General features: G+C 36.5%; 1 protein-coding gene across 7 annotated transcripts in view; it reads left to right on the forward strand.

Annotated features, from left to right (window-relative positions):
- The window catches only part of LOC129243422 (kinase D-interacting substrate of 220 kDa B), a 74,446-nt gene that overhangs the window by 8,176 nt on the left and 38,984 nt on the right, over positions 1 to 27,286 (forward strand). The window contains exon 1 of one of the 7 annotated variants that reach the window (XM_054880402.1): positions 2,610 to 3,173. The exons of 3 other annotated variants lie outside the window; for them this stretch is intronic. In XM_054880402.1, the coding sequence (XP_054736377.1) occupies positions 2,916 to 3,173 (258 nt within the window). In that variant the 5' untranslated portion in view covers positions 2,610 to 2,915. Of the gene's footprint in view, positions 1 to 2,609; positions 3,174 to 10,307; positions 10,439 to 15,901; positions 16,187 to 27,286 lie in introns of those variants that run through there. 3 more of the 7 variants (XM_054880409.1, XM_054880405.1, XM_054880401.1) reach the window with 3 other exon arrangements.

A 27,286-nucleotide genomic window follows, 5' to 3' on the forward strand; every position in this document is an offset into this window, starting at 1 on the left:
GTATTTGGTCACAAGCAATAATCACCTTTGTTGACTTAAAAAATAATCGAGTTATAAAAAATAAGGAAGAATCGCCCTCAATATAACTGAAAAAATTGATTGCTACGAAAATGTGTGAGTTTATTCCATCAACTTGAGCGCTTCAACATATACATTTTTGCTTGTTTAAAAAGGTCTTTACTTATTTTATAACTTGTTTTCATTTATTATTTTTTATAATTTTATTAAAGAGGCATAAACGGCCAACTTTGCTGCCATAAAAGTGAGCAACGCGCTGAGAGTGATAACAACGGCGAGTAAGTTGGCGCGCATACAAACGTACGCACACGCATACATGGCTTTCTCCTTACGCTCAAATAACGTTAGCGCCTATAAGTATGCAAATGGAAGTTAGCTACGTTGGAAGAATGTAGCATGGGGCGCTGAAATGTAAGAATGTAATGAGAAAATAAAATTATTTCAAAAAATTGATTAAGAGGGTCATTAGCTGTGAGAGTTCAACGAAAGATCGACTAGTAGCACGCGAAGGAGATCTGCGTACTAGAGTAACAACGATAACGAAGTTGTTGTTGTTGTTGTAGCGGCATAAATATTCCTTAACATGTACAGAGAAATCTACTGAAGTGACAGTCTTTGGCCGGATATAAATCCGGGTCGTTCCGGTAGCGTCGAGCCAACAGTCGTGGGAGCGACTCCGATAACGGAGTCTTAATAACTACTGTACCGCTCGATAAACCGTAAAAAAATAGGTCTAAGGTGCTCGAGTTGGATAAACGAAAACCGAGAATGGATTTCCACCTAGATATTTTGTCGGATGAGTCTTGAATTTGTTTTCTGTAGTGAAGGAATGACGCAGGTAAGAAGAAGAACCGCATTTCTGCACGTTTTCGAAGAGTGATTAAGTATAGAGGCAGCAACTTGTTCTTGTCCTGACCTGTCCAAGGTTATAATATTATACATATCATAGTTGGTTAAGTTCGAGTTTATTTTAGAAATTCAAAAAGCACACATAATTTGAAAGGGAACGCATTATCTGTTTATTGATATACAGTCAACGTCAGAAAAAAGTAAAAAAATGTGACTAGTTCTGAAATTTTTTTTTAAATTGTTTTTTCTATTTTATCTATGTATTTTTTTGTTATTTTATTTATGCTTTGCATAATTTCTTTTTAATTTTATATACATCTTGCATAAATATATAGTTCGTACTACAACAAAAACCACATAACGCTAAGTTTAAAGTTTTGTACAAAATTTAAAGAAATTCGGCAAATTCTCAACAAAATTTTAAACATTTTTGGGTACGCAGTTTTATAGCCCAAAAGAAGATTCAATTCGCGTTGATTTTTGATAATTTTTTCTCGGTTAGGTGTTGCGCATTTTCTTCCACATAAAAAACGTATCATGCATAGAGTAAGAATTCTAAGCTTATGAAAAAAATTGTTATTAAAAATTGTGAATAACAATTATATTTTTCCAATGTCTTGTTCTCTTTTATTGAAATTTTAAAAGGGGCGCTACCTCTACCAAATACGTACGTATAATCTTTCAATGTTTCGGTTTTTCTGGATTTTTCACTTCAACTCTGTCTTTGTGATGACCCCTCAAAAAATTGTCCACAGGCGTCAAATTGGGCAGTCTTGGTGACAAAATTGCTGCACAATAATGTGAAAATAATCTTTTTGGGAATTTCGTTTGGCATATCGCTTTTTCCCACTTGATAAACTTGAAAAACTTGTTCTATGGTTTGTTTTATGCACCGAATCCGCGATTGAACCGAATGTGTAAGCCGGCATTCACTGCATTTATTATTATCTCAAATGTATTTGCGCGCACAACAAAATATGTAAACAACCACCTGTGCATTCAACTGATAAACTTGAACGAACAGCGGCCGCTTCGAATATGCGGATGAGTTGAGAGGCCAAATGTTTATGCTGTACAAGTATGTGTACAAGTTAAAAATCAATGAAAAAAATAATGCAAAAAAAAACATGCACACTTAGTCGTAGGATCTACATTAATAGGTAAACAACTATAAACAGGCAAAACTACGATACGGATAAACCTCATCCTAAGCAAAAGCTGCGAAAATAAAGGCTTTGGTTTGTAACAAGTTATTAAAAAAAAGTTATAAAAAAAATTCTTAAAAAACGTTTAATTCAGAGGTTCATCACTCAACAAAAGTTCGCAATTTGCTCTAGAACAGGGGCGCTTATCTCGTTGAGATGTCTATCGTGCCTTTGACATACACATTCGCATATGTGTGAGTACACATTCTGAGGCTTCAGTGCATTCTATGTTAGCATGAAATCTCGTCTCTCATCGGATGCGGTCTCTAACATTCCTGCAGTCGGTGTCAGCGGCAAAAAATCTCCTAATCGGTGAAGTACACATACAAATCACAAGCGAAGCACCTCTGCTTCCGCTGCCGCCTGCTCCGCTACTCAGACAGGCATCAGGGCAATGATCACCGCTGCTACTCATCGTTCAAATTTAAATGGAGTAAAAAGCACTGTCTGCCATTGTTTTCAGGCTAAATGGCTGGTGTAACTGTAGTTCGAGTTGTTACGGTCAATTAGTTACCTCGCGCGCGTGCCGGTATTTAGTTTAGTTACGCGCTGCCTGAGACATTTAAATTTACGCACTCACTAGTGGGGTGTCCGCTCTTCTCTGCTCTCTTTTCGCATTGTTATTTGACGCATTTGACGTTTGTTTATGTATGTGATTGGGAAGCATTCGTATTTTCCAAGGAGTTGGATGTTTTAAAAAATTTGTGCCTCAGAAACATAAACAACTTATAATATTTCTTTATAAGCTTGGAATTGATTTCTGCTGTTGTTATTGTGTTAAAAAATCAATCAGCCAATCAAAAATATTGCATTTAGCACCTAATTGCATACAAAGTGAGGAATATGAAAAATTCGCTCAGCACAACCAAAGAAGATGAGGCCGAGGGTAATAGCTGCGAAGAGACGCGCCGTACCGCTCCCCGTTTGTCGCATATGGGTCGAGCTTTTTCCGAGATGTCGCCTCTAAATCCCGCTTCCACTACTTCCTGCCGAGGTGCTGGCACTACAATACATTTTCGCCGCGACTCTGGCCACTACGGCAACATTTTTCCCTTTGGATTTTTACGCACCTCACTGCAAAAGACCGGAAATTCAATGCAGGTAAAATATTGCTGCTATAGTCTATTTGATATTGGTGTAGTTGTTGTTGTTCACCGACAATATATGCATAAATTCTACATAAAGCCTATTGGAAGTCGTGGTTTTTTTCTAAGGTTATGTTGCCGGTTTCTGACCCAATATCAGCAATTGGGTAAGTGCCAAATTGGTTTCTAGCTATTTAGCAAAGCATCATTTTTTAAAGTTACGAGTGCCTCAGTAACGAGATAACGAGATCAGACCTGTCAACCATGGCCTTTCCAAATCGACATCAAACTATTACTCTCTGCGGATGCATTGTTTTTTGGCAACCTCGAATTTTTCAACTGCAAAGATATTAGGTGGATAATAAAAGGTTCTGAATGCTTTCCGTTGATTGCCTTTGATGAGCCATGTCTCAGGGTATCGACTGCAGTGCATCAGCGCACATTAAAGGTGGCATCAAACTTCGAAATAAACTGCACGAATTTCGAATTAAAAACATGAATTCATAAAATCATGGAAATCGTCGAGTCGGATCGGAATGTGAGCACTTATTCCGTTGCAAAGAATTGAAATTTGGTCAGAAAACTGTTTGAAACCTTTTGCATACAAATAATTATAACTATAAATATCATCGCCGAAATAAAACGAAAAAACGTTGTAAATTAAAAATAAAACGGTCAATGGTTCACCCTTTATTTTGTACATGTGTATGTATGTATATAAACATATGCGTCTGTGAGTGTGTATTGCTGATGGCGGTGAAGCTGATAATCTCTTGTTGTCATATAACATTTTTGCAATTACTTGCCGATAAGGATCTTTATTTGTGCTCACATTGTGTACGCGTGTAAGTATGTAGATTAGTGTGCGGCTGCATATGTACACACAGTTGCGGTTGAGCGAATAGCAGAGCCAAATAAAAAGTCAGTCACGATGTACAGAATGCAGAGCTGTGGCCAACATCAGACCATTAACCCGCTCTTCGGCATTTTGAAAGAATCAGCTGATTTGCTTATGTCGTGGGTATTGTGACGGCAGTTTGTTACAAAAAACTGAGATTTTTTGTTGATATATGGCATGAAAAAATTAACCCAGTTCCGCTACTTCGTTGCCGTCTGAATCATAGGTCTGAACAATGACTGATTGGACGAGTGTGTGAATGCGTGTGAATTTAGCGGGCAGAATTTTGCTTCCCAATCTCCGATGACCTCGCAGACGAAATTACTCTGACAGTTTTGTTGGACGGCCAAACCTGGTAATCAATCATCCTTGTAAATCAGACACCCGGTTTTCTTTTTTTTATAATTTTTTTTTTTTAAGAATAAGACAACCCTCGACTGGTAATTTAAGCAAAGAAATTCTATCTCCTAAACATGCAGGAGTTATCATAATGAGTTGGACGACGTCTACTAAGTTAGCACTTCACTTTTTGAAACAAGATGAGTTGTGGTGCATTTTTAGGTAAAGAAAAAATGTGTAGCTCTCATATTAAAATTTTAGAATAAACAACTACAACTAATGACGCATTTCAATCGGTGAGGTGGAGACGTCCACTTAGAACTACATACCATTTGTTATAAAATATAAAATTCAAATTTAAAATAATAATAATAATAAGTTCTCAGAAGCCATAGGCAATCAACCTTTAACTTGAAAGCTTGGTAGCTGGGCTGCCACCTTGAGTGTTGTGAAGTTGGATGTGAAACCTCTAAGCCTGTTTCACAGTTCGTTCGTGCTGTGCCCATATCCTAATACAGCAGAATGTTCGCATAGTTACAACACTACGTACTCGGTCGACATTGCCTTCTTAGTAGAAACAGGGTGCACCACGGGAAGGTGAAGGTTGTCGGTTAAGCGTGAGAGGCTGTATATGACGCATCAATGTTCCTTACCCCCCAAAATGGTAAAATGGTTGCTACTCTTGCATGCGGTTTTGGTTGTCTTTAGTACTTTGTACTACAATTATTTTGACTGCAACTGTATCTATATTTGCATATGAAAAAGCGCTATTAGACATTCATTAGGTAAACACAACCCCCAGTGTTTTGCGAAAATTAAATGACCAAAGATTAAATCATCAAATTTTTATCCGCAAATTTTGTTTTTTTTGTTTCACCGAAACAACAGCTAAGGAAATTGTGCGAAATGACAGCAATGTTTTCTAACAAAGAAGAAAATCAAAATATATACTACATACATATCTTAACTATTTCGTAATATATGTATGTATGTACGCTGCTGAATAGCATTGTACAAAACAAAACAAAAAAAAACAAAGTTCCGACAATGGATTTTGGTAGAGGACCAAAAAACAAAACGGCGATTGGAAAGTTTGCAACTGAATGTTTTTCACCCGTTTACGCATTCTTATCGTACGTAAATCATTATATCAATCTTTGGGATTCTTACACTTTAGATGTATGATGTGTAATTTTGTGGAACATTTGAACCCTCAAACTCCTCAATAAATAGGTATTTTTGTATTTTTTACGGGAAAGGTAAAAAAATACTCTTAACAGAGAGATATAACAGATGAAAAAAATATCTGCCCTAAGATTTTAATATAATAGCATAGACAGACGGTGGCGTTAATTGGGGTTGACGACTTTTTTTTAATTCAGAATTATGTCGGAAATTAAGTTCACCTAATGCGCATCAACTACTAGACACAATTCCCATAATTTGCTATGGCAACACTGCCGGAAAACGACAGTATTTATCGTGAATGAAAAGTAATGAAACTTTTAAACAGAAACACTAAAACGCTCAAAATTACATGAATTGTTTTGATATTTCGGAGAAATTGCAATTATGATTTTTTTTAAATAAATAATTATTTGTTAGTATCAGGGCAGAAAATACCCAAATTTGTTGCCCAAGGTCTATCTTTCACTGTCACAACTATCCAATAAACAAATCAGCTGCTAACTAATCCGCGTAACAACCGTCTGTCACACTACAATTTTAATCAGATTACCATAACTGGCCCGGTAATACGGATTACCGCCGTCTGTCTAAGCCATTAGCCCCTTAACACCAAAGCCCTTAATTCAATTATGTAGACAGCAGAAATATGCTTAAGGGTTAATTTCTTTTTTGGTTCTCTCAACCAGAATACATTGCCAGAACCTTGTTATTATGGAAAAAATTGATTTTGAAGCAAAACTATTTCTAATTTTGCTGTGACAATTCGCTGTCACTGAAGTACAATATAAAATATTTATGAATCTCGCTTAAAAATGGATATAGAAGAAGTTTTGTTGGACAAAGTGCGCAGTTGTCCACTGAAAAATCCTTCCTCCTGCCGAGTCAGATTAACTGGTCGAACCCTCTATTTACGCTCGCTTCTATTGAGCGCACATATACGCTTTATAAGCTGCGTTTCTTATCTATGGAATTTTAGCAATTGTTGCTGCGGAAGTGATAACAAATTCCTAATCGTTCATGTTTATCTTCTTATCCCAACACAAATGCTAGCCACACAAATTTTAAATAAATGAAAACGCAAAACCTCTAAATCAGCTGTTTTGCTTCTCGTTGTCGCTTTCAAAAAATTGTATTTATGAAGCTGGCTTTACGACAAAATTTGCATCAAGAAAAATTTGACTGCCGCTATGTCGTGAAGTGCTACCGTCTATGTGTTTATACTATAATGCGCACGAAGGCTATTGTTAGCTTTCTTTCTTTACAGAAGCGAAAGAGGTACTACATTTGAAAAAAGATTGTTTCAGCTGGCGTTCGCTGGTGTTTGTCACTTGCAGCAGCATCAGTATCGTTATCTAATTGTCATGCCTCATAGTACAATTTTTTTTAAACAATAAATTTATAATTTATTTTATTAAAATCTGCCAGATGATTGTTGAAACTAAAGGGTTTTCCAATACGAGGTGTTATTTTGATATTCAAAGAAAATGCTATTTTTGACGTGATAACGTCTTATAATTCGATTTAGCCGGCTGCACGCACGAAAAAATGTGTCGTTACCTTGCTCATTTGTCGCTACCTTGCTCATTGCCGTTACCTTGAATGAACTGCAAGCGAAAGCGCGGAACGAACAAAGCAAACGAACGGCAATGTTCGACATGTGTGCTAATGTGCTTGAACTGCAAGCGAGAGCGCGGAACGAACGACAAAGAGCACAATCGGCCCCCGCGTTCGGCAACGTTCGACATCTGACTCTGTCCTACTTGAGTGAGCATATATATGTATGTATATGCGCATATGTAGGTATATAAATTCACATACTTGTATTTGCATATGCCTTCTTCCTGTGTGCATGGTAATGAACCATTTCTCTGTTGAGAATAGGACGATGATAGAAAAAGTAGGAAATGAAAGGGAGTGTTTCGAGTGTAAAGTGTCTTGAAAAAGGCAAATCGATGATGGTGCCTCTTAGTGTCGTTGACTTATTAACGTCTGATGTACAATCGAAATTGAAGATATCTTTCATGAATTTGATAAATGTTTCGTCATTTTGCACGTTTGTGTAAATGTAACTTGACCTATTCCATTGCAATTCCATTTATCTCCTCCTCTATATCCATACAAAATATCTATCAAACAAATAAAATTAAAATTTTGTTTTGAAAATTGCAACCATTCCATCAATATTTTCTTATGACGTTGTCACGTTAAACTATCGTCAGTAAACCGACTTTACAGACAACCTCTTTTTAATATAAATGATCGGATGTTTATTTTATTATAAAGAGGAAGGTATGCCGTTAATAGTGCAAAATTACATCAGACAAATGACCACCACGACCACGCTTACAGGACAACCTCCTTTTCATGAAATTTTCCATTACCGAATTGCAAAGTGGCTGCCCTATGTCCTCGATAGCCTCACGAATTCCATCTTTGAGGTCTTGAATCGACCCTGGGCTGTTGGCGTAAACCTTCTCTTTCACGTGGACCCAAAGAAAAAAGTCACAAGCTGTTAAATCACAAGATCTCGGTGGCCAATTGTGATCACCTCTTCGAGAGATCAAACGGTCCGGAAACTTTTCCCGTAAAAGATCAATGGTTTCGTTGCTTATGGCACGTAGCGCCGTCTTGCTGAAAATAAACGTTGTCCAGTTCAATACCATCCAGGTCCGGTCATAAAAAATCGTTAACCATCTTTCGATACCGCAATCCATCTATGGTCAATAAATGCATTTTGCACAGACACATTATTGGCAGTAACAGCCTAGCCACATAACTGTATTTAGATTGTCGAACTTAGTACTAGTTTCGAATTATAGAAAAAGGGAAGCAAAGGGGTACAATTGCTAATTTCTAGCACAATGCCGTGCAAAATTCATCAGTTGTTTATACGATTGGTGACGTGGCAGCCAATAATCGGCGCTTTATTAGCATGATAGGGAGGCCCATGCTGGAAAAAGTGGTACCAAATAAAACTAGCCGAATAACCTTATCTGAGCCATAACATCTGATAGCCATAATGCGAGGTAATCTATGAACATTAAATGCCATACATTTTCAACCAAAATGTTGGCTAATACATTTATTTATTGCGTGTGAAAAAAATGCTTATATTTCTATACAGAAAATTCTCATTATTTATATTGTTGTCTGGCAGTTGCTCGTCTCAAAATCACGTTAAATACTCAGTTGGTAGCTAAATCGAATACATCATTTATAAACAATGCTGCCGGACCATTAGTCACAATCGTCATTTTACCGCCGATCGCCTGAAAGTATGCACAAATCGAAATCTCACGATCGTTGTATCAATTAAAGACTGATTTGACGCAGCTAACACAACACAAAAAATCAAACAAAAAATTATATGTAGTTCGTTCGCTGTTGTGGACAGTCAAACACTTGCAGTTCTATATTAGATGGGGTTTATAATAATTTGCTCCACGCAATTTTGGCTCACTATGAATGCGAATTTGAAAACTTAACTGCGTTCTGAGTTCTATACAGTTATGAATGAGTTTGGGGAGGGAGAACACATCGTCTTGTAATTAGCATTTCTAGTGTCGATATTTCTTATAGCTATTTATTGCGTTATTTTTCATTGTTGCTGATATACTGGACCGTTGATGACTTTGACGTTCTTTATGACTGCCATATCAACGATGTTTCCATCAACAAAGCATAGATTGAATGGCATAACTGGCAAGCATCCATTGCAAGTCATCAATTGAAGGCGACATCAATAAAATAATAAAGTAAAATATATACAGTGGAAAACAAACGATGCGAATGTATGCGTAACTTCACTAGCTTTCATGCACTGCTGCGGTCGGAAGATGAACAGCTGCCATTCAGCTGCTTTGCCGTCCGCGTTTGTTGCTCTTTGTGGCAGATATCCCGCTGTCGCTGTCAACAGCACCCGCGCATTGTAAAAATACGCGCTCCTCTCTGGTGTTTATCAATAAAAAAATGTAATAAATAAAATAAATACAATAATAATAATACGAAATACATTCTAATACCAGAATAAATAGCAATAAGCTAAATATTCGGCGTGCGTGTGCATTTACAGAGGTTATCAATTGATGTTATCAAATATCAGCAACACCCCACCGCGGGTTACTCTATTCCTACACATACACACACATATTCATACACACATATGCATGCAGATATCCGTTATATCTAATGCAAACAGGAAGTCGGTTACCTACACCAGCTACTTGGGAAAATTTTGTGACTTACAAATACTACGCATATCTATATTTCCAAGCATATGCACATACGTATGTGTGTGTATGAGTCTATGTACTTGTGTAACAGATATTTGGTCTATTGGATCATGCAATGCAAAATCTTTTGTTATCTAAACGAAATCGGTGTTTATTGAGTGGATATAAAAAAAACGTCAACAATGCTGAAACTAATTAATTTCGAGTAAATTGGCTTTATTTCTTGCCTGCGCGAGTTCTTTACCTATTCTGCCACATCTGTGATCTGGTATTTAAATGTAGTCTCAACACTGCGCCAACTCTCAGTTCAGTTTCGCTTAAGCATCGCGTCTCTACAACGATCGCACATATACATATATATACACACACACGTACCAACAAAATATAAGTTTGTAAAACTAGCACATCGAAATATATTTAAAAGTGTTTTTGTGACTCCATTTTCGATAGAAAAAAGTCGGCAAAATTGATTGTCTAAGTGAAACGTCAAAGGTTCCCTCCGTTTATTGTATCAGTTTAACGGAAGGAAGCGACGAAGTGGCTGACAAAACGGCGAAGCGCAGCATAAGTTTTACGAGAATGTTTAAGGCACGCCTAAAGCCTAGCTCCAGTCCGGAAATTGAGGTATCGTTGAGTTAGAATCAAATAAAAAAAATTACCTTAAGAGGAAAAAGTGTGAAATCTTTCACCATTCAAAACTTAAGCATTATTGATTCTCAACTTGAAAATCTTTAAAATTTTTTGGTATTGAAAATATTTTCTTCATATTTCTTTTTCTCTCTTTCGGTGTGAATTTCCACACCGGCAGTTCGAAGTTAGACGGAAGGGTTGGAAGAGTTGTTAACAGTCCGAAACTCTTCATAAATCTAAAATTGAGGGTTTCGGATTGCTGCACATAATATTGTATGTTAAAATCTGAGATAGCTGAGATAAGACTACCAAAGTCTTAAGTTCTTTAAAAGGCGATCGAAATTAGTCATGGGGAATATCTTACTTCTTTTTCGGTCGAGTTCTGAATAGTTTCTTATAAAGTTTATAAGGATTCACGGTCGTAGTGGCGTAACAGAAAATTACATGGCTGATGAATTAGCTATACAGGACGTCCTCAGGGTGATATCTTTTAAGACGCAGAGTCTAGTGGGCTCTTTGTGCGCTTTAAATATCTACGTATTACTCTTGAGATGCCAGCGCAGACAATAACCGGTAAATATAATTTAAGGATAAACTGAGAATGATCACGGGCATCCTCTCAGGCCATTGCAGACTGAGTAGTCATCTGCACATGACCGGGATATGGTAGACTGACTCTTATCGTTTTTGTGACCAATCCCACGAGACTCGAATGCACCTTCCTCTTGAGTACAGCGCTATAGCTCAGAGGAAGTTGAGGCATCTCAGCCATTTGCAGCCAGAAGAAAGACACATATGCTCAGTTCAACCCAGCTCTATCTTAAGTTTAATAAGGGAACTGAGTCAAGATGAGGTACTGTGGTGAGTAGAGGGCATGAGGTCGAAGTGCAAACCTCCAATAAATTTAAATTTAAAAATATAAAGTCGCAAGATATTTCAGACCGAGAGTGGTTTGCCCGAGGTCGTGGGAGCGTTTTAGGCTAACTAAGGGGTCACTCAAACACTGCCCGATGAGAGTATTACTTCAAGTTCCAGCTGTTTCGAGGATGATGAAGGGGAATCATTTCATCATCTTCTCTTTCTCCCTCAGCATCTCCACTTCCTCAGCTGTCCTACTTTCGTGAGGCTAAGAGAATCTAGCTGGTCCTAGACATCAACCGCATGCGGAACTTTCTAATCATCATTCACTGCGTCTTTTATTACAGTTATGCAGACCTCTATTTTTAACTTTCTCCCTCCTAGTTATTTCTAATTTAGCGCATCGTGATGTATGGGTAGTAAACCCTGTCAGTGTAGTTAAATCACCGGTCGTTTTCATCTAGCTCATCTAAAGATAGGCCAAGGAAACTAGCTGGTTCGACAGATTGGGTCCAGAGGGATAAAGATGTTAGATGAGTGGGTTGGGTGGGGCATGTAAAAAGGTGGTTAATGTCGTGCGGGGTGCCTTCACATGTCTTCATCTGCTGTAGGTGGTGGTTGGACTCCGATTACGGCATTCGGTAGTCGAGAGCTTAAGAAGGTGGTAAGAGTCTCCCGATGAATGTCGTTTATTGTCTGTCTATACACTGTCCGGTTCAGTAATTGTCGATCTGTTTTGTCCTGGAACTCGTCAGCGTAATGGAGAGGTGCCTCCTGACGTGCCTGACAGGCGGCTCGGGCTCAAGCAAATGTCTGCTACCGACGATATCATTCTACAATAGTAGAAATTGCTTACTGAGCATTTTGTTTCTCATTAACTGGGAGAATGAAAGCCTCAATGTGTATGTATTATAGGGGGGACATCGGGAGGCAGCTATCGCTATTGCGGCCGATGCCTTTGTCGATCAGACGATCAGATTTAATATTTGTCTAATGGATTGCTGCGATACATCGCCCACTAGTGGTAACCCAAGTGTTAATCATGTCACCATATCTTTAAACTAAGTGTTGACTGAGAGATAAGGTTTAAAGAAATAAAAAGGTTAAGTTGGAAGAGGCGATAGGCGTTGGATGGAAGCAACCTGATTAAATTCCTGTGCGCCTTTGGCCAATATTCAACGGCACCTTCACAACCCCTACCCATTGCAAACTAAACGCTTCAGCTGCCTCGTGAGACGCACGCCACTCTGACTTTCTGGATATTGTTTCACGTTACACTCTTACTTTTCCAAAATTGAACTCGATATACTCGACATATGTCCGGCATGTGAAGATACCCTGTAAAACACTAACCACACGAAAAGTCGGTTGAACGTTGCCGGAACGTCCCGGATTTAAAAGCGGCCAGGGACTGTTACTTCAGCAGCATTTCCAAAAAAATGTATGGGGGATGTTTTATGTTATTACAACAACAAAATGACACCTGAGTTAAAGCGGATTGTGGAAGAAGTTTGGTATGGTTACCGTTATTAAAGCAAAGGGTGTGGAAGAAAATTAAAAAAAAGAATTGTAATGCCTTATATTATGATTAATTAAGAATATGATACATTTATATAATTTGGTAACATAAGTTGTGCCAACACCAAAAATGGTTTATTAAAAATGCTAGAAGCACGAAATTAGTGTTTGTTTTTACTTCTTACTCACTTTTACTTCCGGTATGCAGTTTTAAGCTCATTTAATTCTGGTAGTAACAAAGTTCAAGTTTGAAATTGCTGAAAATACTCGCTGACTTTTAATTTATTTGTTTGCTGACGGTCTTGGACATATTCTTCCATACAACGGTGGAACGCCTGAAGCAAAAAGTTCGAAACTCTGATGAAAACTTCACGAATTCGCAAAAAATTTAGCATGAAAAACATGAAAATGTTGTATGAAAGTTTACTGCGCCAAACATTTTTTTGACTGACTGTAGGTCCCCAATTGAAATACAGCGAATATTTATTGAATCATCTTTTTAATAAGCCGTTTCACATCGCTATTAACTAACAAAAAAAAGTCAAAATATTTGCATTTTAAAATGCAGCAAAAACTGGTTGGTTTCTGGATTTTTATGCCTGTTTACTTTTTACAAAAAATACTTTAAAACTAAAAATAAGTTTAACAACCAAAGTAAACAATTTTTTTCATTCTGTGAGAAATGAATAATTAATCAAAGCACAGACATCAAAATTTAGTATGGAATTATATTTCTAAATATTTGTCTATCTTTTAAAAATCAAATGTGTTTCTGTATATAACTGGTACATATCATATATACTTATACATACTTACATATACATATGTCCAGGCGCAGGCATTGAATGAGTGATCGTAAGTTGTTGTGTGAATGGGTTTGATGAGCTTAATTGATGAGTCCCATGATTGCTTGCACTCAATAGCAAAAAAGTCGTTAATGTTTTCTAATCAAACAGCAAACGTGGACGAAAGTCTATGGTCATGCATTTTTCGATTTTTTCCTACATATGTACATATATTTATGAGCTATGAGCTGATCTCGCATGAACAGTGGTAGTCAAATGATGGGCAAATATTGGCCTGCTATAGAATAATTGCATATTGAAAGTAAAACTATTTTAGTTTAGTATGCGTGCTTCTACAAAATGTTTTCGAATTAAAGAAACTGCAATTTTTTTATAAGAACTCAAAAAACAAAAAAAAAAATGCGTGGATAATACAAAAGAAAATTTTTGAAAAGAAAATCAACTATTTGAAAAACAAAAAAATTAAAATTATGTTACACACTATACTTTGAATTAGCCCCTTGTTTTTCATCACTGCTGCACATCCACTTGGCATTGTTGCAATTAACTCGTCGAAGGTTTGTAGGGGAATTGATTGCCAGGTGTCTTGTGGTCTATTGAAGAGATCATCGCCATTTCTAACGCTACTTCCATTTAACCGCCTATTAACCAGCTCTCAAAAGTTCTCAACCGGGTTGAGGTCCAAGGACTGCGATGGGCATTTCACTTCATTGACATCTTTGGTGCTAAGCCGTGACTTAAACCATTTTACTACCTCCACCTACCTTCACTGCTTGCTTGCAATAACCAGGTTCATATCGCCTATTAACTAGCCTTCGCGCATGAATTTGAATGAACTGCAGTGAAATTAAATTTGGACTCATCACCGAAGAGAAAAGTTTTGCATTTGTTAACCGAAAAATCAAGCCGCGCTGGAGTAAATTTTAAACGGTTAATTTGTATTCCACAGATGTGATAGGTTTTTGTTCTGGATGAAAATCTCATGGTGAAGCTTTAACGAGTAAATTATCGTCGATATTTTGCAAATTTAAAACTTTAATGATTTGCGACGATGCAATTTCAGGGGATTTTTGTTTTTGCCTGTTGTACTATCAGTCCTCCGGTTTGTTTTGCATGGCTGACAAGCTCGTCGGTGAATGGCAGACATTAAAAATCGCTATAATACTGTTGCTTGAAACTATTCTCGAGAGTTTTGTGCACGTATTTTTTGAATTGTTATAAAAATTGAATTATTATTTTTTTCTGTAACAATGGAGCTTGATTTATTCGAAAACATTATATGAAAGCACGCATAACAAATTAAATAAAATTACTTTCAATTAACTTTGAACAAAATTTAACTAAACAAAATATGCCATTATTCTAAAACAAGGCAATAGTTGCCCCTACCACTATGCTACCACTGTTTGCGTGTAAAAGTGTGCCAGTGAGGCATTGAGAACGGGGTCAAATGATAATATATATTTCTATGCGATAAACATTTCTACACAGAGCCATACGCATTCTCAGTTGCCTATAGCTTTTGCTTTTTACTTCTACTCTTTTGCTCAAATCCTGGCCAAAAAACGCCAGTTGCCACTAAACAACAAAAAGAAAACCACATTAATGTACGTTTACCTGTGTTTTATTTTAGCCGTCCAAATTTTATATTTTCTGCTCTGCATCTGTGCTGCTATCATCAACAAAACAACCTTCTACAAAAATAAAAACAATTGACAACAACCGTTTTTGGCAATAAATAAAAGCATTTGTAAAATTCGAAATTGTGACGTTACGAAAAAACAACCAGAAACAATTTGATTTGCGTACTTACGCACTCACACACACACACTCGCACACACGCAAGTGAGCCCACCACCTGATAAAGAATATAGTTGAGAGCAAAGCACAAATCATGAAGAAAAATGATCCGCCCTTACCCTCTCGCAGCAACAACAGTCAGTTCAGTAACAAATCGTCTGTCAGTACAAAAGCGACTACGGCGACGACGACGACACCAACGTCTGTTAGTTCCACTTTAAGGGGTAGCTGCTCGTCCACCACAACCGTTATTACGAAAAGCAGCTCCAGTGCGACTACAGCCGGTCGTCAGAAGGTTATTTACAATCAAACGATCAGCGCCCTTATACGTGGACTCCACGATACTGGCTGTCGAGATTTTAATACTTTACATTTGCCACTAGTCGATGAGGCGGACGAAGAGACAGCAGCAGTCAGGTCGCTTAGTTCGGAGCCGCAACCACAGGCATTACTCAACACGCCTGCATTGGATCATTCAAACTCAACGCCTAATTCGTTGCTCTCCACACCAAGAGCCAAATCGGAGATGACGCTGCATACTTCGCTGCCGCGTCTTATAATCAATATCGACCCATCTGATGATGTTGGACGTGGTGTTGACATGAGTGCACCTGGTAGTTACACAGCGCGCTCACTCTCCCCCGACGATCTGGAGTTGGGCAAACAAAATGGCACCGATTTGCCACTCAGTCCTGGAGGACGTCGTTTCAGCCAGTTCAATTTTGCGCTGCGCCGCTTTTCGAACATACACAACCCAGCGGTACGCGAGAGAATCTTACCAAATGAAAACGTTTTCCAAAAATACCAATGTGATTAACACCAGCCCCGCATTTTGATTCCACATACATTTGTACACTCGCTACTCTGTTGCTTTTGCCAGCTACTCGCTATACTTACCAGTTCCAACTCACTCGCTCTGCTGGTTGAATCGCCTTGTCAACACTAAATTTTCTTGCTTATTTGCCCGCGGCCCTACTTACCTCATCTGTTTCATTAAAAAAAAGCAAAATACTTTATCGAAACTATATTTCTGTATTCCTATTTGTTGATCTGCAAATTCCTATTGACCCTTTCTGTACACATTTAACTATGCTCTGCTCTACCGCCTAGACTGATTTCTACTGCTACATAGCTACTCTGCAAATGCGCTCGTAATTCTTTGCCGATCTTGGTATTTTTTGTTATCCCACCTCTTTTTCTTTGCCGTGGCTCGTTGCACTTTTGCTACTAACTCTTGCAGCCTGGTGCAATCATTCAGGCAGGCTTGTTTAACAGCTACCATCCCTCCCCTTTTCTAAGAAGTTGTATTGTAGTTTAAACTCCACATGCTTGCATCTATTTTTGTGCACTTATCCTTTGATTCTGATTTTCGTGCATGTTCTGAACTTATAACCACTCGATTGGATCCATCGTTTGTCTGAGCTCATCGCTTAAGCTATTGTTAATGTGTAACTGCATGCAACATTGGTTGGTTGGCGACTTCTGTTGTTTTGCTGCTGCTTCTGCGGCTTTCCCATGCTTTGATCTGTTGTTAAAGTTATAAATAGCCAGAGCAGGATGCACTCAACAAGGTGAGTTTCATGTGAATGGTACCAGATAAATTTTAACTTATTTCTTATACAACTACACAGTAAGCTTTTTTATGTGTAAGTACTCACATTATTTTTACGCATATTTTTTTTAAATAATCTCACTCTTCATTTGATTGCCTATTTATACAGACAAAAAAGTATGAGATCAGGGTATGCTCTCAGCTGATGAAATCAAAGAGTTTCGTATCATATCTTTCCTCAAACCAAGAAGAAAATTTTTAGAATTCTAAAGATCGTTGGGCGAACTGTTTGAAGTTTTTTGATATAAAAAATTGCATAGGGTAAGAAATTAAAATTTTTTGAAGAAAAGTGCGTTTAAATTTTTTTTGCAGTGGCACGAAATTTCCAAATTTTAACCATAGACTTTTTATACATCTAAAAATCTTTATATAGTAAATCGGTTTATGATAGAAATATTATTATTGATAAGTATGTCAGAATTTAACCAGGATTATTTATGTGGAACCTTTTGATCCTTCTGGCGAGTAAATTTGACACCTTCCTTAAGAAAAGTCCCAAAGGTGCATTCTAATAGGATATTTGTGGAGTAAAATAAATTTATTTGCTTGAAAAATTCAGTGGGAGCCTTAAATATGAGCGCTTACTACCTGAGTAAAAATAATAAAATCCATCAAAATCCAAAACTAATATTCACTCTCGTAAAAATAAAACAAAAAATTATAATTCAAATGTACTGAAAAAAAACTCCATAAAAAGAATTACATGAGAATAAATAATATCGCAAAAAAAAAATGATTGCTAGAAATCGCTGTTTTCGGGATATTTTGATAAATCTTGTATTCGTGCTAATTAGATTGATTTGAACATAAATGAAAATATACAATATACATATATATATATATTCAAAATCGCCCAAAATTAAATAATTCATAATTAGCTCAGTGAATATGCCACATAAATTTCAGCGTTCAAAACGATATACCAACGAGGTGACAACAGCGTAAAACTCCATCGTTGCTTTAATTGATCAAGAGAAGGTGTCGATCAGATAGACCGATAAAATTCGATTAACTTTCGGAGCCAAGAACCAGAGCGAACGTTTTTGATGCGCTGAATTCGAACCTCATCTAACTGTAATTATTATATTTTTTATTTTTTTTTTTGTAAATAAAAATTATAGGTTGAAGGTGAAAAAATATTAATATTAATGTTAATATAAACAAGAAAAATAATAAGAAAAGGAATACAAAGAAAAAAGATGTTTGTAAACAAAAGTCTAGAATTACAACAACTGATTCTGTCAATTTTATAGAGAGGCGTGTCTTCCATATTTTCTCACCTGTTGCAGATCTCATAATGGTATCAAACGGAGCTTCAATGATACTTGGGGAGTGCCATTTCACCTACCTACCTACCTGTCTAGCGTTTTGAATTTAATGTAACTCGTAAAAACGCAAGAATGTTTTTTCAATTTTTATTGTTTACTAGCTATACCCGGTGCGCGTTGCTACGCCAACAACTAAAATAAATTTAAGAAAAATAACTTTAAAGAAAAATCAGTACACAAATATTCAATTCATTCTAAGCCATTTTATTGATTTTATTTCGAAAAAATCGGTTGAACGGGGCAAAAGTTGCTACTCTGCAGCGCCACCTGGTGGTGAGTGGCAGCAATGCGCCTATTCTACAAACCTTCTCCGTGGAAAAATACATATATGCATGGTATATACCAATTTTTATATTGTAATAATCGGTCCAGTAGTTTTTGAGTTCATCGAGGACATACAGACAAACATTAATTTTTATATATAAAGAAGATTGGAAAGAGTAAACCTTACCATTAAACATGAAACACAATTTTATAATTTATAGCACCGCATTCTGTCAACCAAATTTTTCAGTGGATTTTCGTGACCTTTGGCACTTATTTCATCATCAATAGCAATTTCGATTTCGTGCTTCAACTTTTGAATAGGCTCTGGATACTGGGCGTATACTTAACGGCGTCCCACAAAAAATAGGGGGATTGAGTCTAATCGCTACTGCTGGACGGTCAATCAGCATCACCGTTTTGTTGGTTATTCAAATTTCGTATATTTTCTAACTTTGTTTAAGTGAAAAGTGACCCATTTTGTAAATATTAACTATGAGCTAAATCCGTGATATGCAGGATGTGAATTTACGTATAAAACAAAAAATTAAAATAAAATAATATAAAATAAAAAAAAATATTAAAATAAAAAAAAAAAAATAATAAAAACCATAGTTCACATTTCAATCGCTGCATATACCACCCGGAATTATAAGTATGAAACACATCGTAATTTAGTATCAAAAGGCCTATTCCTTTTTTTGCATTTGTGCGAGTTTTTTTGTTTATTGTTTTACAATTAAAGACAATGTCTCCTCGTATACCTATTCTGCACATACACACACACATTTGTCTAAGTACATACAAAGTTTGTGAGGGCAAAGCAAAGTGCAATGCTGGTATTCCCAGTATGAATTAATTGGTCTGCTAAAGCATAATTGCTCTCCCGATTTGTTAAACAATAATTTCAAGAATCATCATAAATCTAATTAATTCTTAGCTCTATTTTAAAATAGTTAAGGGTGTAAAAATGCCACGGTCTTTATTTATTGCATAAATACTTAATGATGCAGCTTTCGCGCTATTCTGGCGCCTGTTGGTGAATACCATTAATCTCTGGAGTTTAATGACCTCAAATCGTATGTGGTATCATAAAGGCTTAGTGGTTTACTTAGTATCTTTATATGTATATGTGTTTATGTAGTTTTTGCAACATTTTGCAAAGAGCAGCACCACAGCGTTGTAAGTCAAGGATTGTTGTGGCTGCGGTTTATCCGATGGCTGCATCGATCGATCGTTATGAACTTCACTCTGCCAGTGGCCTGCCCTTGTCTACAAATACACAGACAAATGTGATATGTAGAAAATACTCTCGTTGAATATGCAAAAACAAACCGTCTATATAAATAATTAAAGTAGAGTAAAAATTCTGAGATATTAAAAGGGCAAAAAACAAAAAAAAAAACAAAAACAACTATTACAACAGTTAACACATTTTAACAGTTATTTCGTAAAAAAATCGATATTTGGCGTATTTTGTATTTCCCCTCGTCATCGTCATCGGCATTTGCGTCACTCTTCGGTTTGCATCATACTTCTTGATGCAGTTTTTTTGTGAAATTGCTCTTCTGTCTTTATTAAACGCACTGGAATTATTGCATCTTTACAACAACACAGCAAAAAATGTAGGCTTAATTTGCATGAACAAAGTAAAAAATGAAGGAATTGGTGTGCGCTTGCTTTTTTCGATTTTCGCACTCTGCTTTGAAGAATAAAAAGGAAAAGACTTCAACACTCAAAAACCACCACCTAAAAATACATTTCTTAACAGCTGTGGTTTTATTAGTGTAGGGAATTTTATTCAGTGTGAATGGTTGGTTTACTCATTAAATCAATCGTTAGGCCACTAGAAGCTCATTACAGGTTCATTTCCGAGCAATATTCCTTTTTTAACGAGAAAGTATTTCAAAAATAAACATAACCTTAAAAATCCCCCACTATTTTTGAGTAATCGGTCATTTATTGCGCAAATATATCGATGTGGTGGGCAGTCAAGCCATCCCATCTTTAAAATTTCTGCACGTTGGAAACACCTCTAACCACCAATCACCTAATGCTCTTGACTATAGAGTTACTGGTTATATTACCTTAAGGTGGAATTTTTATTTTTTATTGTAAAGAGAATTTTATTTTAGAGACGTAGAACTTTCGTTGGTTCAAAAAATCGATTTATTTTTTTTTTGGCTTATTAATTTCTACAACATCTCAAGAATATTATCCTAAATTTTCAAATCGATCCGAATAATAGTTTCGGAGATACAGCCTTTGGAAGGTGTGCGCTCCAAACCACTTTTATTGTTACTCAAAACTTTAAACGCGTTTTTCTCGGAACCGTGTTTTCAAAGCCGGTTGTCAAATGTTCTCGAAAACTACTCAACCGATCTTGATGAAATTTTACACAAGTGTTCGAAATACAATTTACTCGTGTTTGAACGAAGGATTTTTTTTTCAATTACAACATTAAAAAAAAAATGTCAAGCTAATTTGACCGAAATTTTCATTTTTTTTTTTTGAAAAATTGTCTGCCAAAATTCCAATTTTTACTTTTTTTTTCCTTCGTTCAAGCACGAGTTTATGGTCTTAACTAAAACACTTATTTTTGTTTTTTCATTTTTGATGAGCCTGTCAGGAGTTATGCTGACAACGCAGACGCACCTATTTTTCCAGGGGTCACCGGAAATGACGTCACAATGGAGGAGTTTTAATTTTTTTTTTTTTTTGAAAATTTCAGAAATTATTCTTTAAATATGTATCTATAAGACAGGAAAAAGTTTAAATTAAATAGATAATTTTTTACATAGAAAAAAAAATATTGAAAGTAGGCCTTTTTTTACCCGACGAAACCTATGTAACCCCTTAAACACACAACAGGCACAGCCGATTTGACCATAATCAGTTGATTTGAGGTTAGTTTGACTTGGTAATACACCATGCCCAGCCGTCCACTCTTGATACGCTCATATTTGGTTTTATTTGGCTCGAAAATATGATATATAATATTTTAAAATCCTTTCATTTTAAGATTCTTCTACAAATGCTCGGTTCGGCAAGTCGTCCAAATAGTGCGTTGAAAATATACTTTAAAAGCCTTTTCGACTTTCTAATGTACTTTGAAGCTTGCGCGGGAAACAATAAAGCATATAGAGTAGTTTAGTTAAGTTTTTATTGGCCCATATCCCACTGCGATCTCGGATGTGGACTATTGTGCTTGGCCGCGAGCCTATAATTGGAGTGTAGAGTAAATGAGATAATGCAAAAACTTGCTTCGGCCTCCAGATAGAATACAAGATCACGCATTTTGTGAGAAAAAATAATGAAAATACAGTGAATAATAATGAAAATGGTTTTTCAAAATATTCTCCTTTTGAGGCAATACACTGCTTTTGGTGGAACCACTTTTTCAAAGCACTATTGCCACTTAGAAGCGGATACCTCCAAAACAAGCTGTTTAAAGACTTCTTCAGGCGTTGAGAAACGTTGACCTCGCATTTTATTTGTGATGTTCGGGAATAAAAAATATATCACTACGTGTTGAATCAGAGCTATAAGGCGATGGCCCATTAATTCGATCTTTTGAGTACTCAAAAACTTTCTTGTATGAGCCGATACGTGAGAGCTCGCATTGTCTTGATGGATAAGCGTCTTCGGCGGTCGGTTCTCCTTAATTCTGCGAAAGCTTTGCCAAACAAATGATTGTTTACCACTCCGAATTGACTAAGTGTGACTACTTTTAAGTGTGTGTAGTGCTACAATTGCAACATGACCAGATTTTCCGGAAAGCAGTCGATCATTTAATTTGAGGTGCTTCTTCCGGAAAACGATTTTTTATTGGACTAAGATCGTCTTGGAACACCCATACTATCAACTGTGGTTTTGTTTCCAGCTTCTTTTACAGTTCTGTTCACCAGTCGGCCCGAGTTATTTTTGGGCAGTTGTCAAATTATGCAATATCCAACGAGAACAAATCTTCTTGATGACCAAATGTTCATGCAATATTAAATGTATGCTGGCTCCACTAATGCTGTAGGATGTGACTATCTCGCGATATGTCATACGACAATTTTGCGTTATCAATTGACGCACAGCGTTTTTGACACAACAACATTTTGACACAAACCGTTTTTGGAGGGCCTTCACAAAATTCATCCTGCAAGAATCGAGGGCACATTAGAACTCGTTCTGTCAGCGTTTCACAGTGACGTAAGTGTGGTGCTTTATCGCCAAAGTCGAAGTAAGTTGATCAATGCACTCCTGTCTCGATAATTACGTCATCGCGCGAAGATTTAGTTAAGAGTTAAGCCCATCTTTTGGGCGAGATGCATTTTTCAACACACTGAAAAGAGAACAAATAAAGCGCGTAAATGAAAACTTTATATGTAAGTTTATGCTAAAAATACCAAACTTTTCGATAAAAATATCGAATTATGAATCACACGCAATGTTGTAAAGGCGTAGATTATAAAAGGTAACCCTCGTAATAGTAGATGAGGTGTGTAAGATAACTGAGAAGTAAGCGACAAAATGCTTTACTGTGAGCCGAGCAAACTTCTGCATTCTCTCAACCATGTGACTACAATTAACATAGTACAGGTTTGCAAGTCAAATAGCTATAACAGATCGTCAAATATTTTGGCAGCTGATGTCATCTGATGGGGAACACTAGTTTACAGCCAAACAACCCAAGAGAGAGGTCATCCAATTCCTGTATAAAAACGGCCGAAAATCCACATAACTTTTTCTGCTCTCGTATGAAATGAACCGCTCTCCAATAGGGGCTGACTGCATTGATCGGAACAGATGGTAATCCGAAGGTGCAATGTCTGGGGAATACGGCGAGTGGGGCTAGATTTCCCAATTCAGTGCCTCTAAATATTTCTGGACCGATTTAACAACGTGTGGCCTGGCGTTGTTATGCAGCAAAATCACTTGAAATGTGATGCCATGTCTATCCCATTCCGACCGCTTTCCTTTGAGAGTTCGATTCAAATGCATTCGGTACGATCGCCAATGACGGTTTCAGATGGTTTAAGGAGTTCATAATAGATCTCACCCTTCTGATCCCACCAGATGCACAACATAACCTTTGAAGCACGAATATTTTTCTTTCGCTGTCGATAGACCTGGTTCACCTGGCAGGCTCCAACATTGTCGACACTTAGGGTTATCATAATAGATCCACTTTTCATCACGAGTGGCGATGCGATGCAGAAAACCTTTTCTTTTCTGCCGTTCAAGAAGCATCTCACACGATATCCCTCTCCTTCAATTGATGTGGCACCCAGTTACCTGCTTTCTGGATCATTCCCATCTCGTGCAAACTTTTACCTACGGTTGATTTGTCAACATCCAACTCTTGAGACATATCAGCAAGGGTTCGACATGCGTCTTCATCCAATAATTGTTGCAGTTGAGTATCTTCGAATTTTTTCGGTGCCAATTTGCGATCTTTATTTCTCACATCGAAATTGACACTTTGGAAGCGTCGAAACCACTCTTTACAAATTGTATTTGATAGAGCGTGAGTACCGTAAATATTTATCTATATACGACACGTTTCAACTGCACTTTTCTTTAAAAGGTAATAATGAAGCATGACTTCCCGCAAATACTGTTCGGGACGAACGTAGACATTTTTGATGTCAGATAAAAAAGGATCTTTACGCTTCAAACGAATGTCAACTACTGCGATCGAGACCTCACATATACACCTTCAAATCACCGGTATATTACTAAAGCGAATACAAAAATAGTATCAGCAGCGACACCTCTTTTACGAAGGCGGAAATTTATTCCCATGCCCAATAAAATGAAAAAAAAATGTTTTTGCAATAATATGACAATTTTTTATTTATAATTTATTGCAAAAAATATGAATTTCGAAAAAACAAAATTCCCAATTTCTTATCCCAACATATCTAGAAAATATTAAAGACTTAGAAAATCATCCAATAGATGTATAGATGTATAAGTTATTAATATCAGAAAAAAATACCATACTTAAATTTAAATTTGTGATTTCATTAGATGCTTTTCTGGGTAACAAATTATTATTATTTTGTTTTTAATCAACCAAAAAAATTACTATATCGATGGTTTTCGAGAAAAGTGACATAATTCAAAAATACAAAATACTGAGGTGGGTCAGTTTTCTAGATAATTGACGCGCCAATTCGATCACCTGACAAAAGATTCGCTTATGACGCTTTTCCAGATAAAAATATATAAACTCTGTAGTTAATTTTTGCTTTTAACGGCAGAACTCCGAATTTGAGTTAATTTTGAGTTGTGTCGCTTTTCTCGAAAACCATCGATATGTGGGTTTCCAGACTTAGCGACCGATCTTCCATAGGAATTGGATGATCTGGTCCTTGGGGGAAAAAATCATAAATTATGTGTAAACCAGTGTAATCAATAAAAGTCTTTGGAATACAACCTATCAAAAAAAACCAACTGGTGTTAGCATTGTGATGTGTGTTTCACTCCGGTCTCTCATCTCCTATTGTGACAGTGCACCTTTTTAATTTGTTTGTTGATTGTCCTTTTTTTACAATTTCATTGAGAAACGTGCGAGACCAATTGACCGTACAAGTAGTATTCTCTCTGACGTACCTACATTAGGAAACAATTCTGGTTTTCTTTGTATAATGAATCTTGCAAACAGTTCCCCTTTAATTAATAAAAATATTTGTTGATTTGTATTTGCATTTTTAACCTTTTTTACAAGTTAATGACACGCGCATTAATTATTTTCGTGTTTTATTTAAACAAAGCAGCTACTTATGTACGCACATACATTCATACAATATTCTATTAGAACAAAAAACACAAACCACATTCGATTTTCCACTAACTACGAGTAATCCCATACATATGAATATGTTTTTAGAATGCAATGAACCGTTATAATCGAAGTTTTAAAATCATTTCGCATTCATAAGAATATTTTTAAAGAACTTAAAAGATTTCCGAAGTCAAGTTGATAGGTTTGTAAATAAAATTAATCCGCCTTTTTCATTCTGTCTTCGTATTTATGTTAATACTTAGTTGCTTTTCTGTTTTACGTCAACATTTTAGTCACACATTTTTTTTCAATTTTCCTAACCCTTATGGTATGAAAGTGAACTTTCACCTTGTACTTTTTTCATGACTCTTTTATAATCTTTGCCACATGGCAAAATCGCTGCATGCAGGCTTAACAGTTTAATTTGGTCATTGTTGCCGTAAAATACTTTACCGTCACATATTTTCTGAGCATAAAATTTAATGATGGCAATACTCGTGATCAAAACAAACTTAACCCTTGATTGAATCATCAAATGTCAACAAGTTAATGCCAATAAATGAAAGTTATTGGGAGTATTAATTTACCTTTGTCTTTGCCGTTTTTGCTAAACATTTAAAGCTTTTTTAACTTTTTTAAGAGTGAAAATACCCGCCAACCCCAGCATGCGTCATCGATCAAAAGTAGTAATAATTGCCCCCTTTACAACATCTACACAGCGAGGTTACTACACTCCCACTAAAAGAACTTAATAGAATGCCCAGCAAGATTTTCCGAACTCGAATGAGCTCTCTAGAATTTCAGGGTACTGGTAGCAGCGTCAGTTCTGCTTACCAAAACTGGCCCACCGGGTACATTACATCATAACCTTCATATCAAGAAAGATGAAGTTCTTACCCATTTAAAGTTTGAGAATAGGATAAAATCGTTTCAACCCTAAGGTCTCTACTCATTCGCTTTACCAACTAAAATTATTTTACATAATTTTTAAATGCACCAACTATCCTGAGGAAAACTTCGGAGGGAACCAGCAAAGAGGAGTCTTTATGATGCCACTTTCACGTAAATATTTGATTACAATACAGTCAGTTCAAGGTTTTGTATTACGTTCGGAAACCGCCACTTCAAAAGCAGTTACTCGTATATTGTGAAGCATTGAATGAGACGGTCGTTCAGTAAGTTCTTAGCAAAATATAGAAAAATTAATTATTTTGGTTATTTCTTATAATTTTTCAATATGATCTTCTTCTAACTCTAAGGCATCCTCTTTGCGTATGACCTGCGTTATTCAAGCACGTTTAAAATATTTGAGCGCACCACAGTTTGACGGATTGGTAAACATATCAGCAGTGAGTTGGAAATGTCTCCTTAAATTCGCAGTAGAAACAGGCACCATGCGCGTGGACTATTTGAAAATCATAATTATGAGCTCCATCTAGTACCGCTATGGACTGAACCGGTCAATGCTTGACTGCAAGTCAACCAGGTCAACCTAACCTAACTACTAAGCTTCTACCTTCTAACTTTAAACACTTCCAAGTGATTTTCCAACTTTCGAAGCCGTCTTAAAAGTAAGATTTCAGAAAGTCTTGAAAAGAGGTATCTGCTTGGATGCTACCCTCCATATTTCACAACTGTTGTCCATTAAGTTATTTCGTGGAACCATACAGTGGATTTGGAAAACAGAGCTGATTTGCGCTAAGAAATTTTGATTTTTTTCTTTTTGTTCTGGATTTTTATTGAATAATCTTCGTAATATTGGTCTCGTGGCTTTCATTAACAGTAAGACTGCCTGTAATCTTCCACGCCTGAGCCCATTCCCTTATGAAGCAGTTTACCTATTTTGAAAAGTATTAGAAGGGTGGACTTTTCTTT

This window comes from Anastrepha obliqua, chromosome 4, assembly GCF_027943255.1.
Source record: "Anastrepha obliqua isolate idAnaObli1 chromosome 4, idAnaObli1_1.0, whole genome shotgun sequence".
Lineage (NCBI taxonomy): Eukaryota > Metazoa > Arthropoda > Insecta > Diptera > Tephritidae > Anastrepha > Anastrepha obliqua.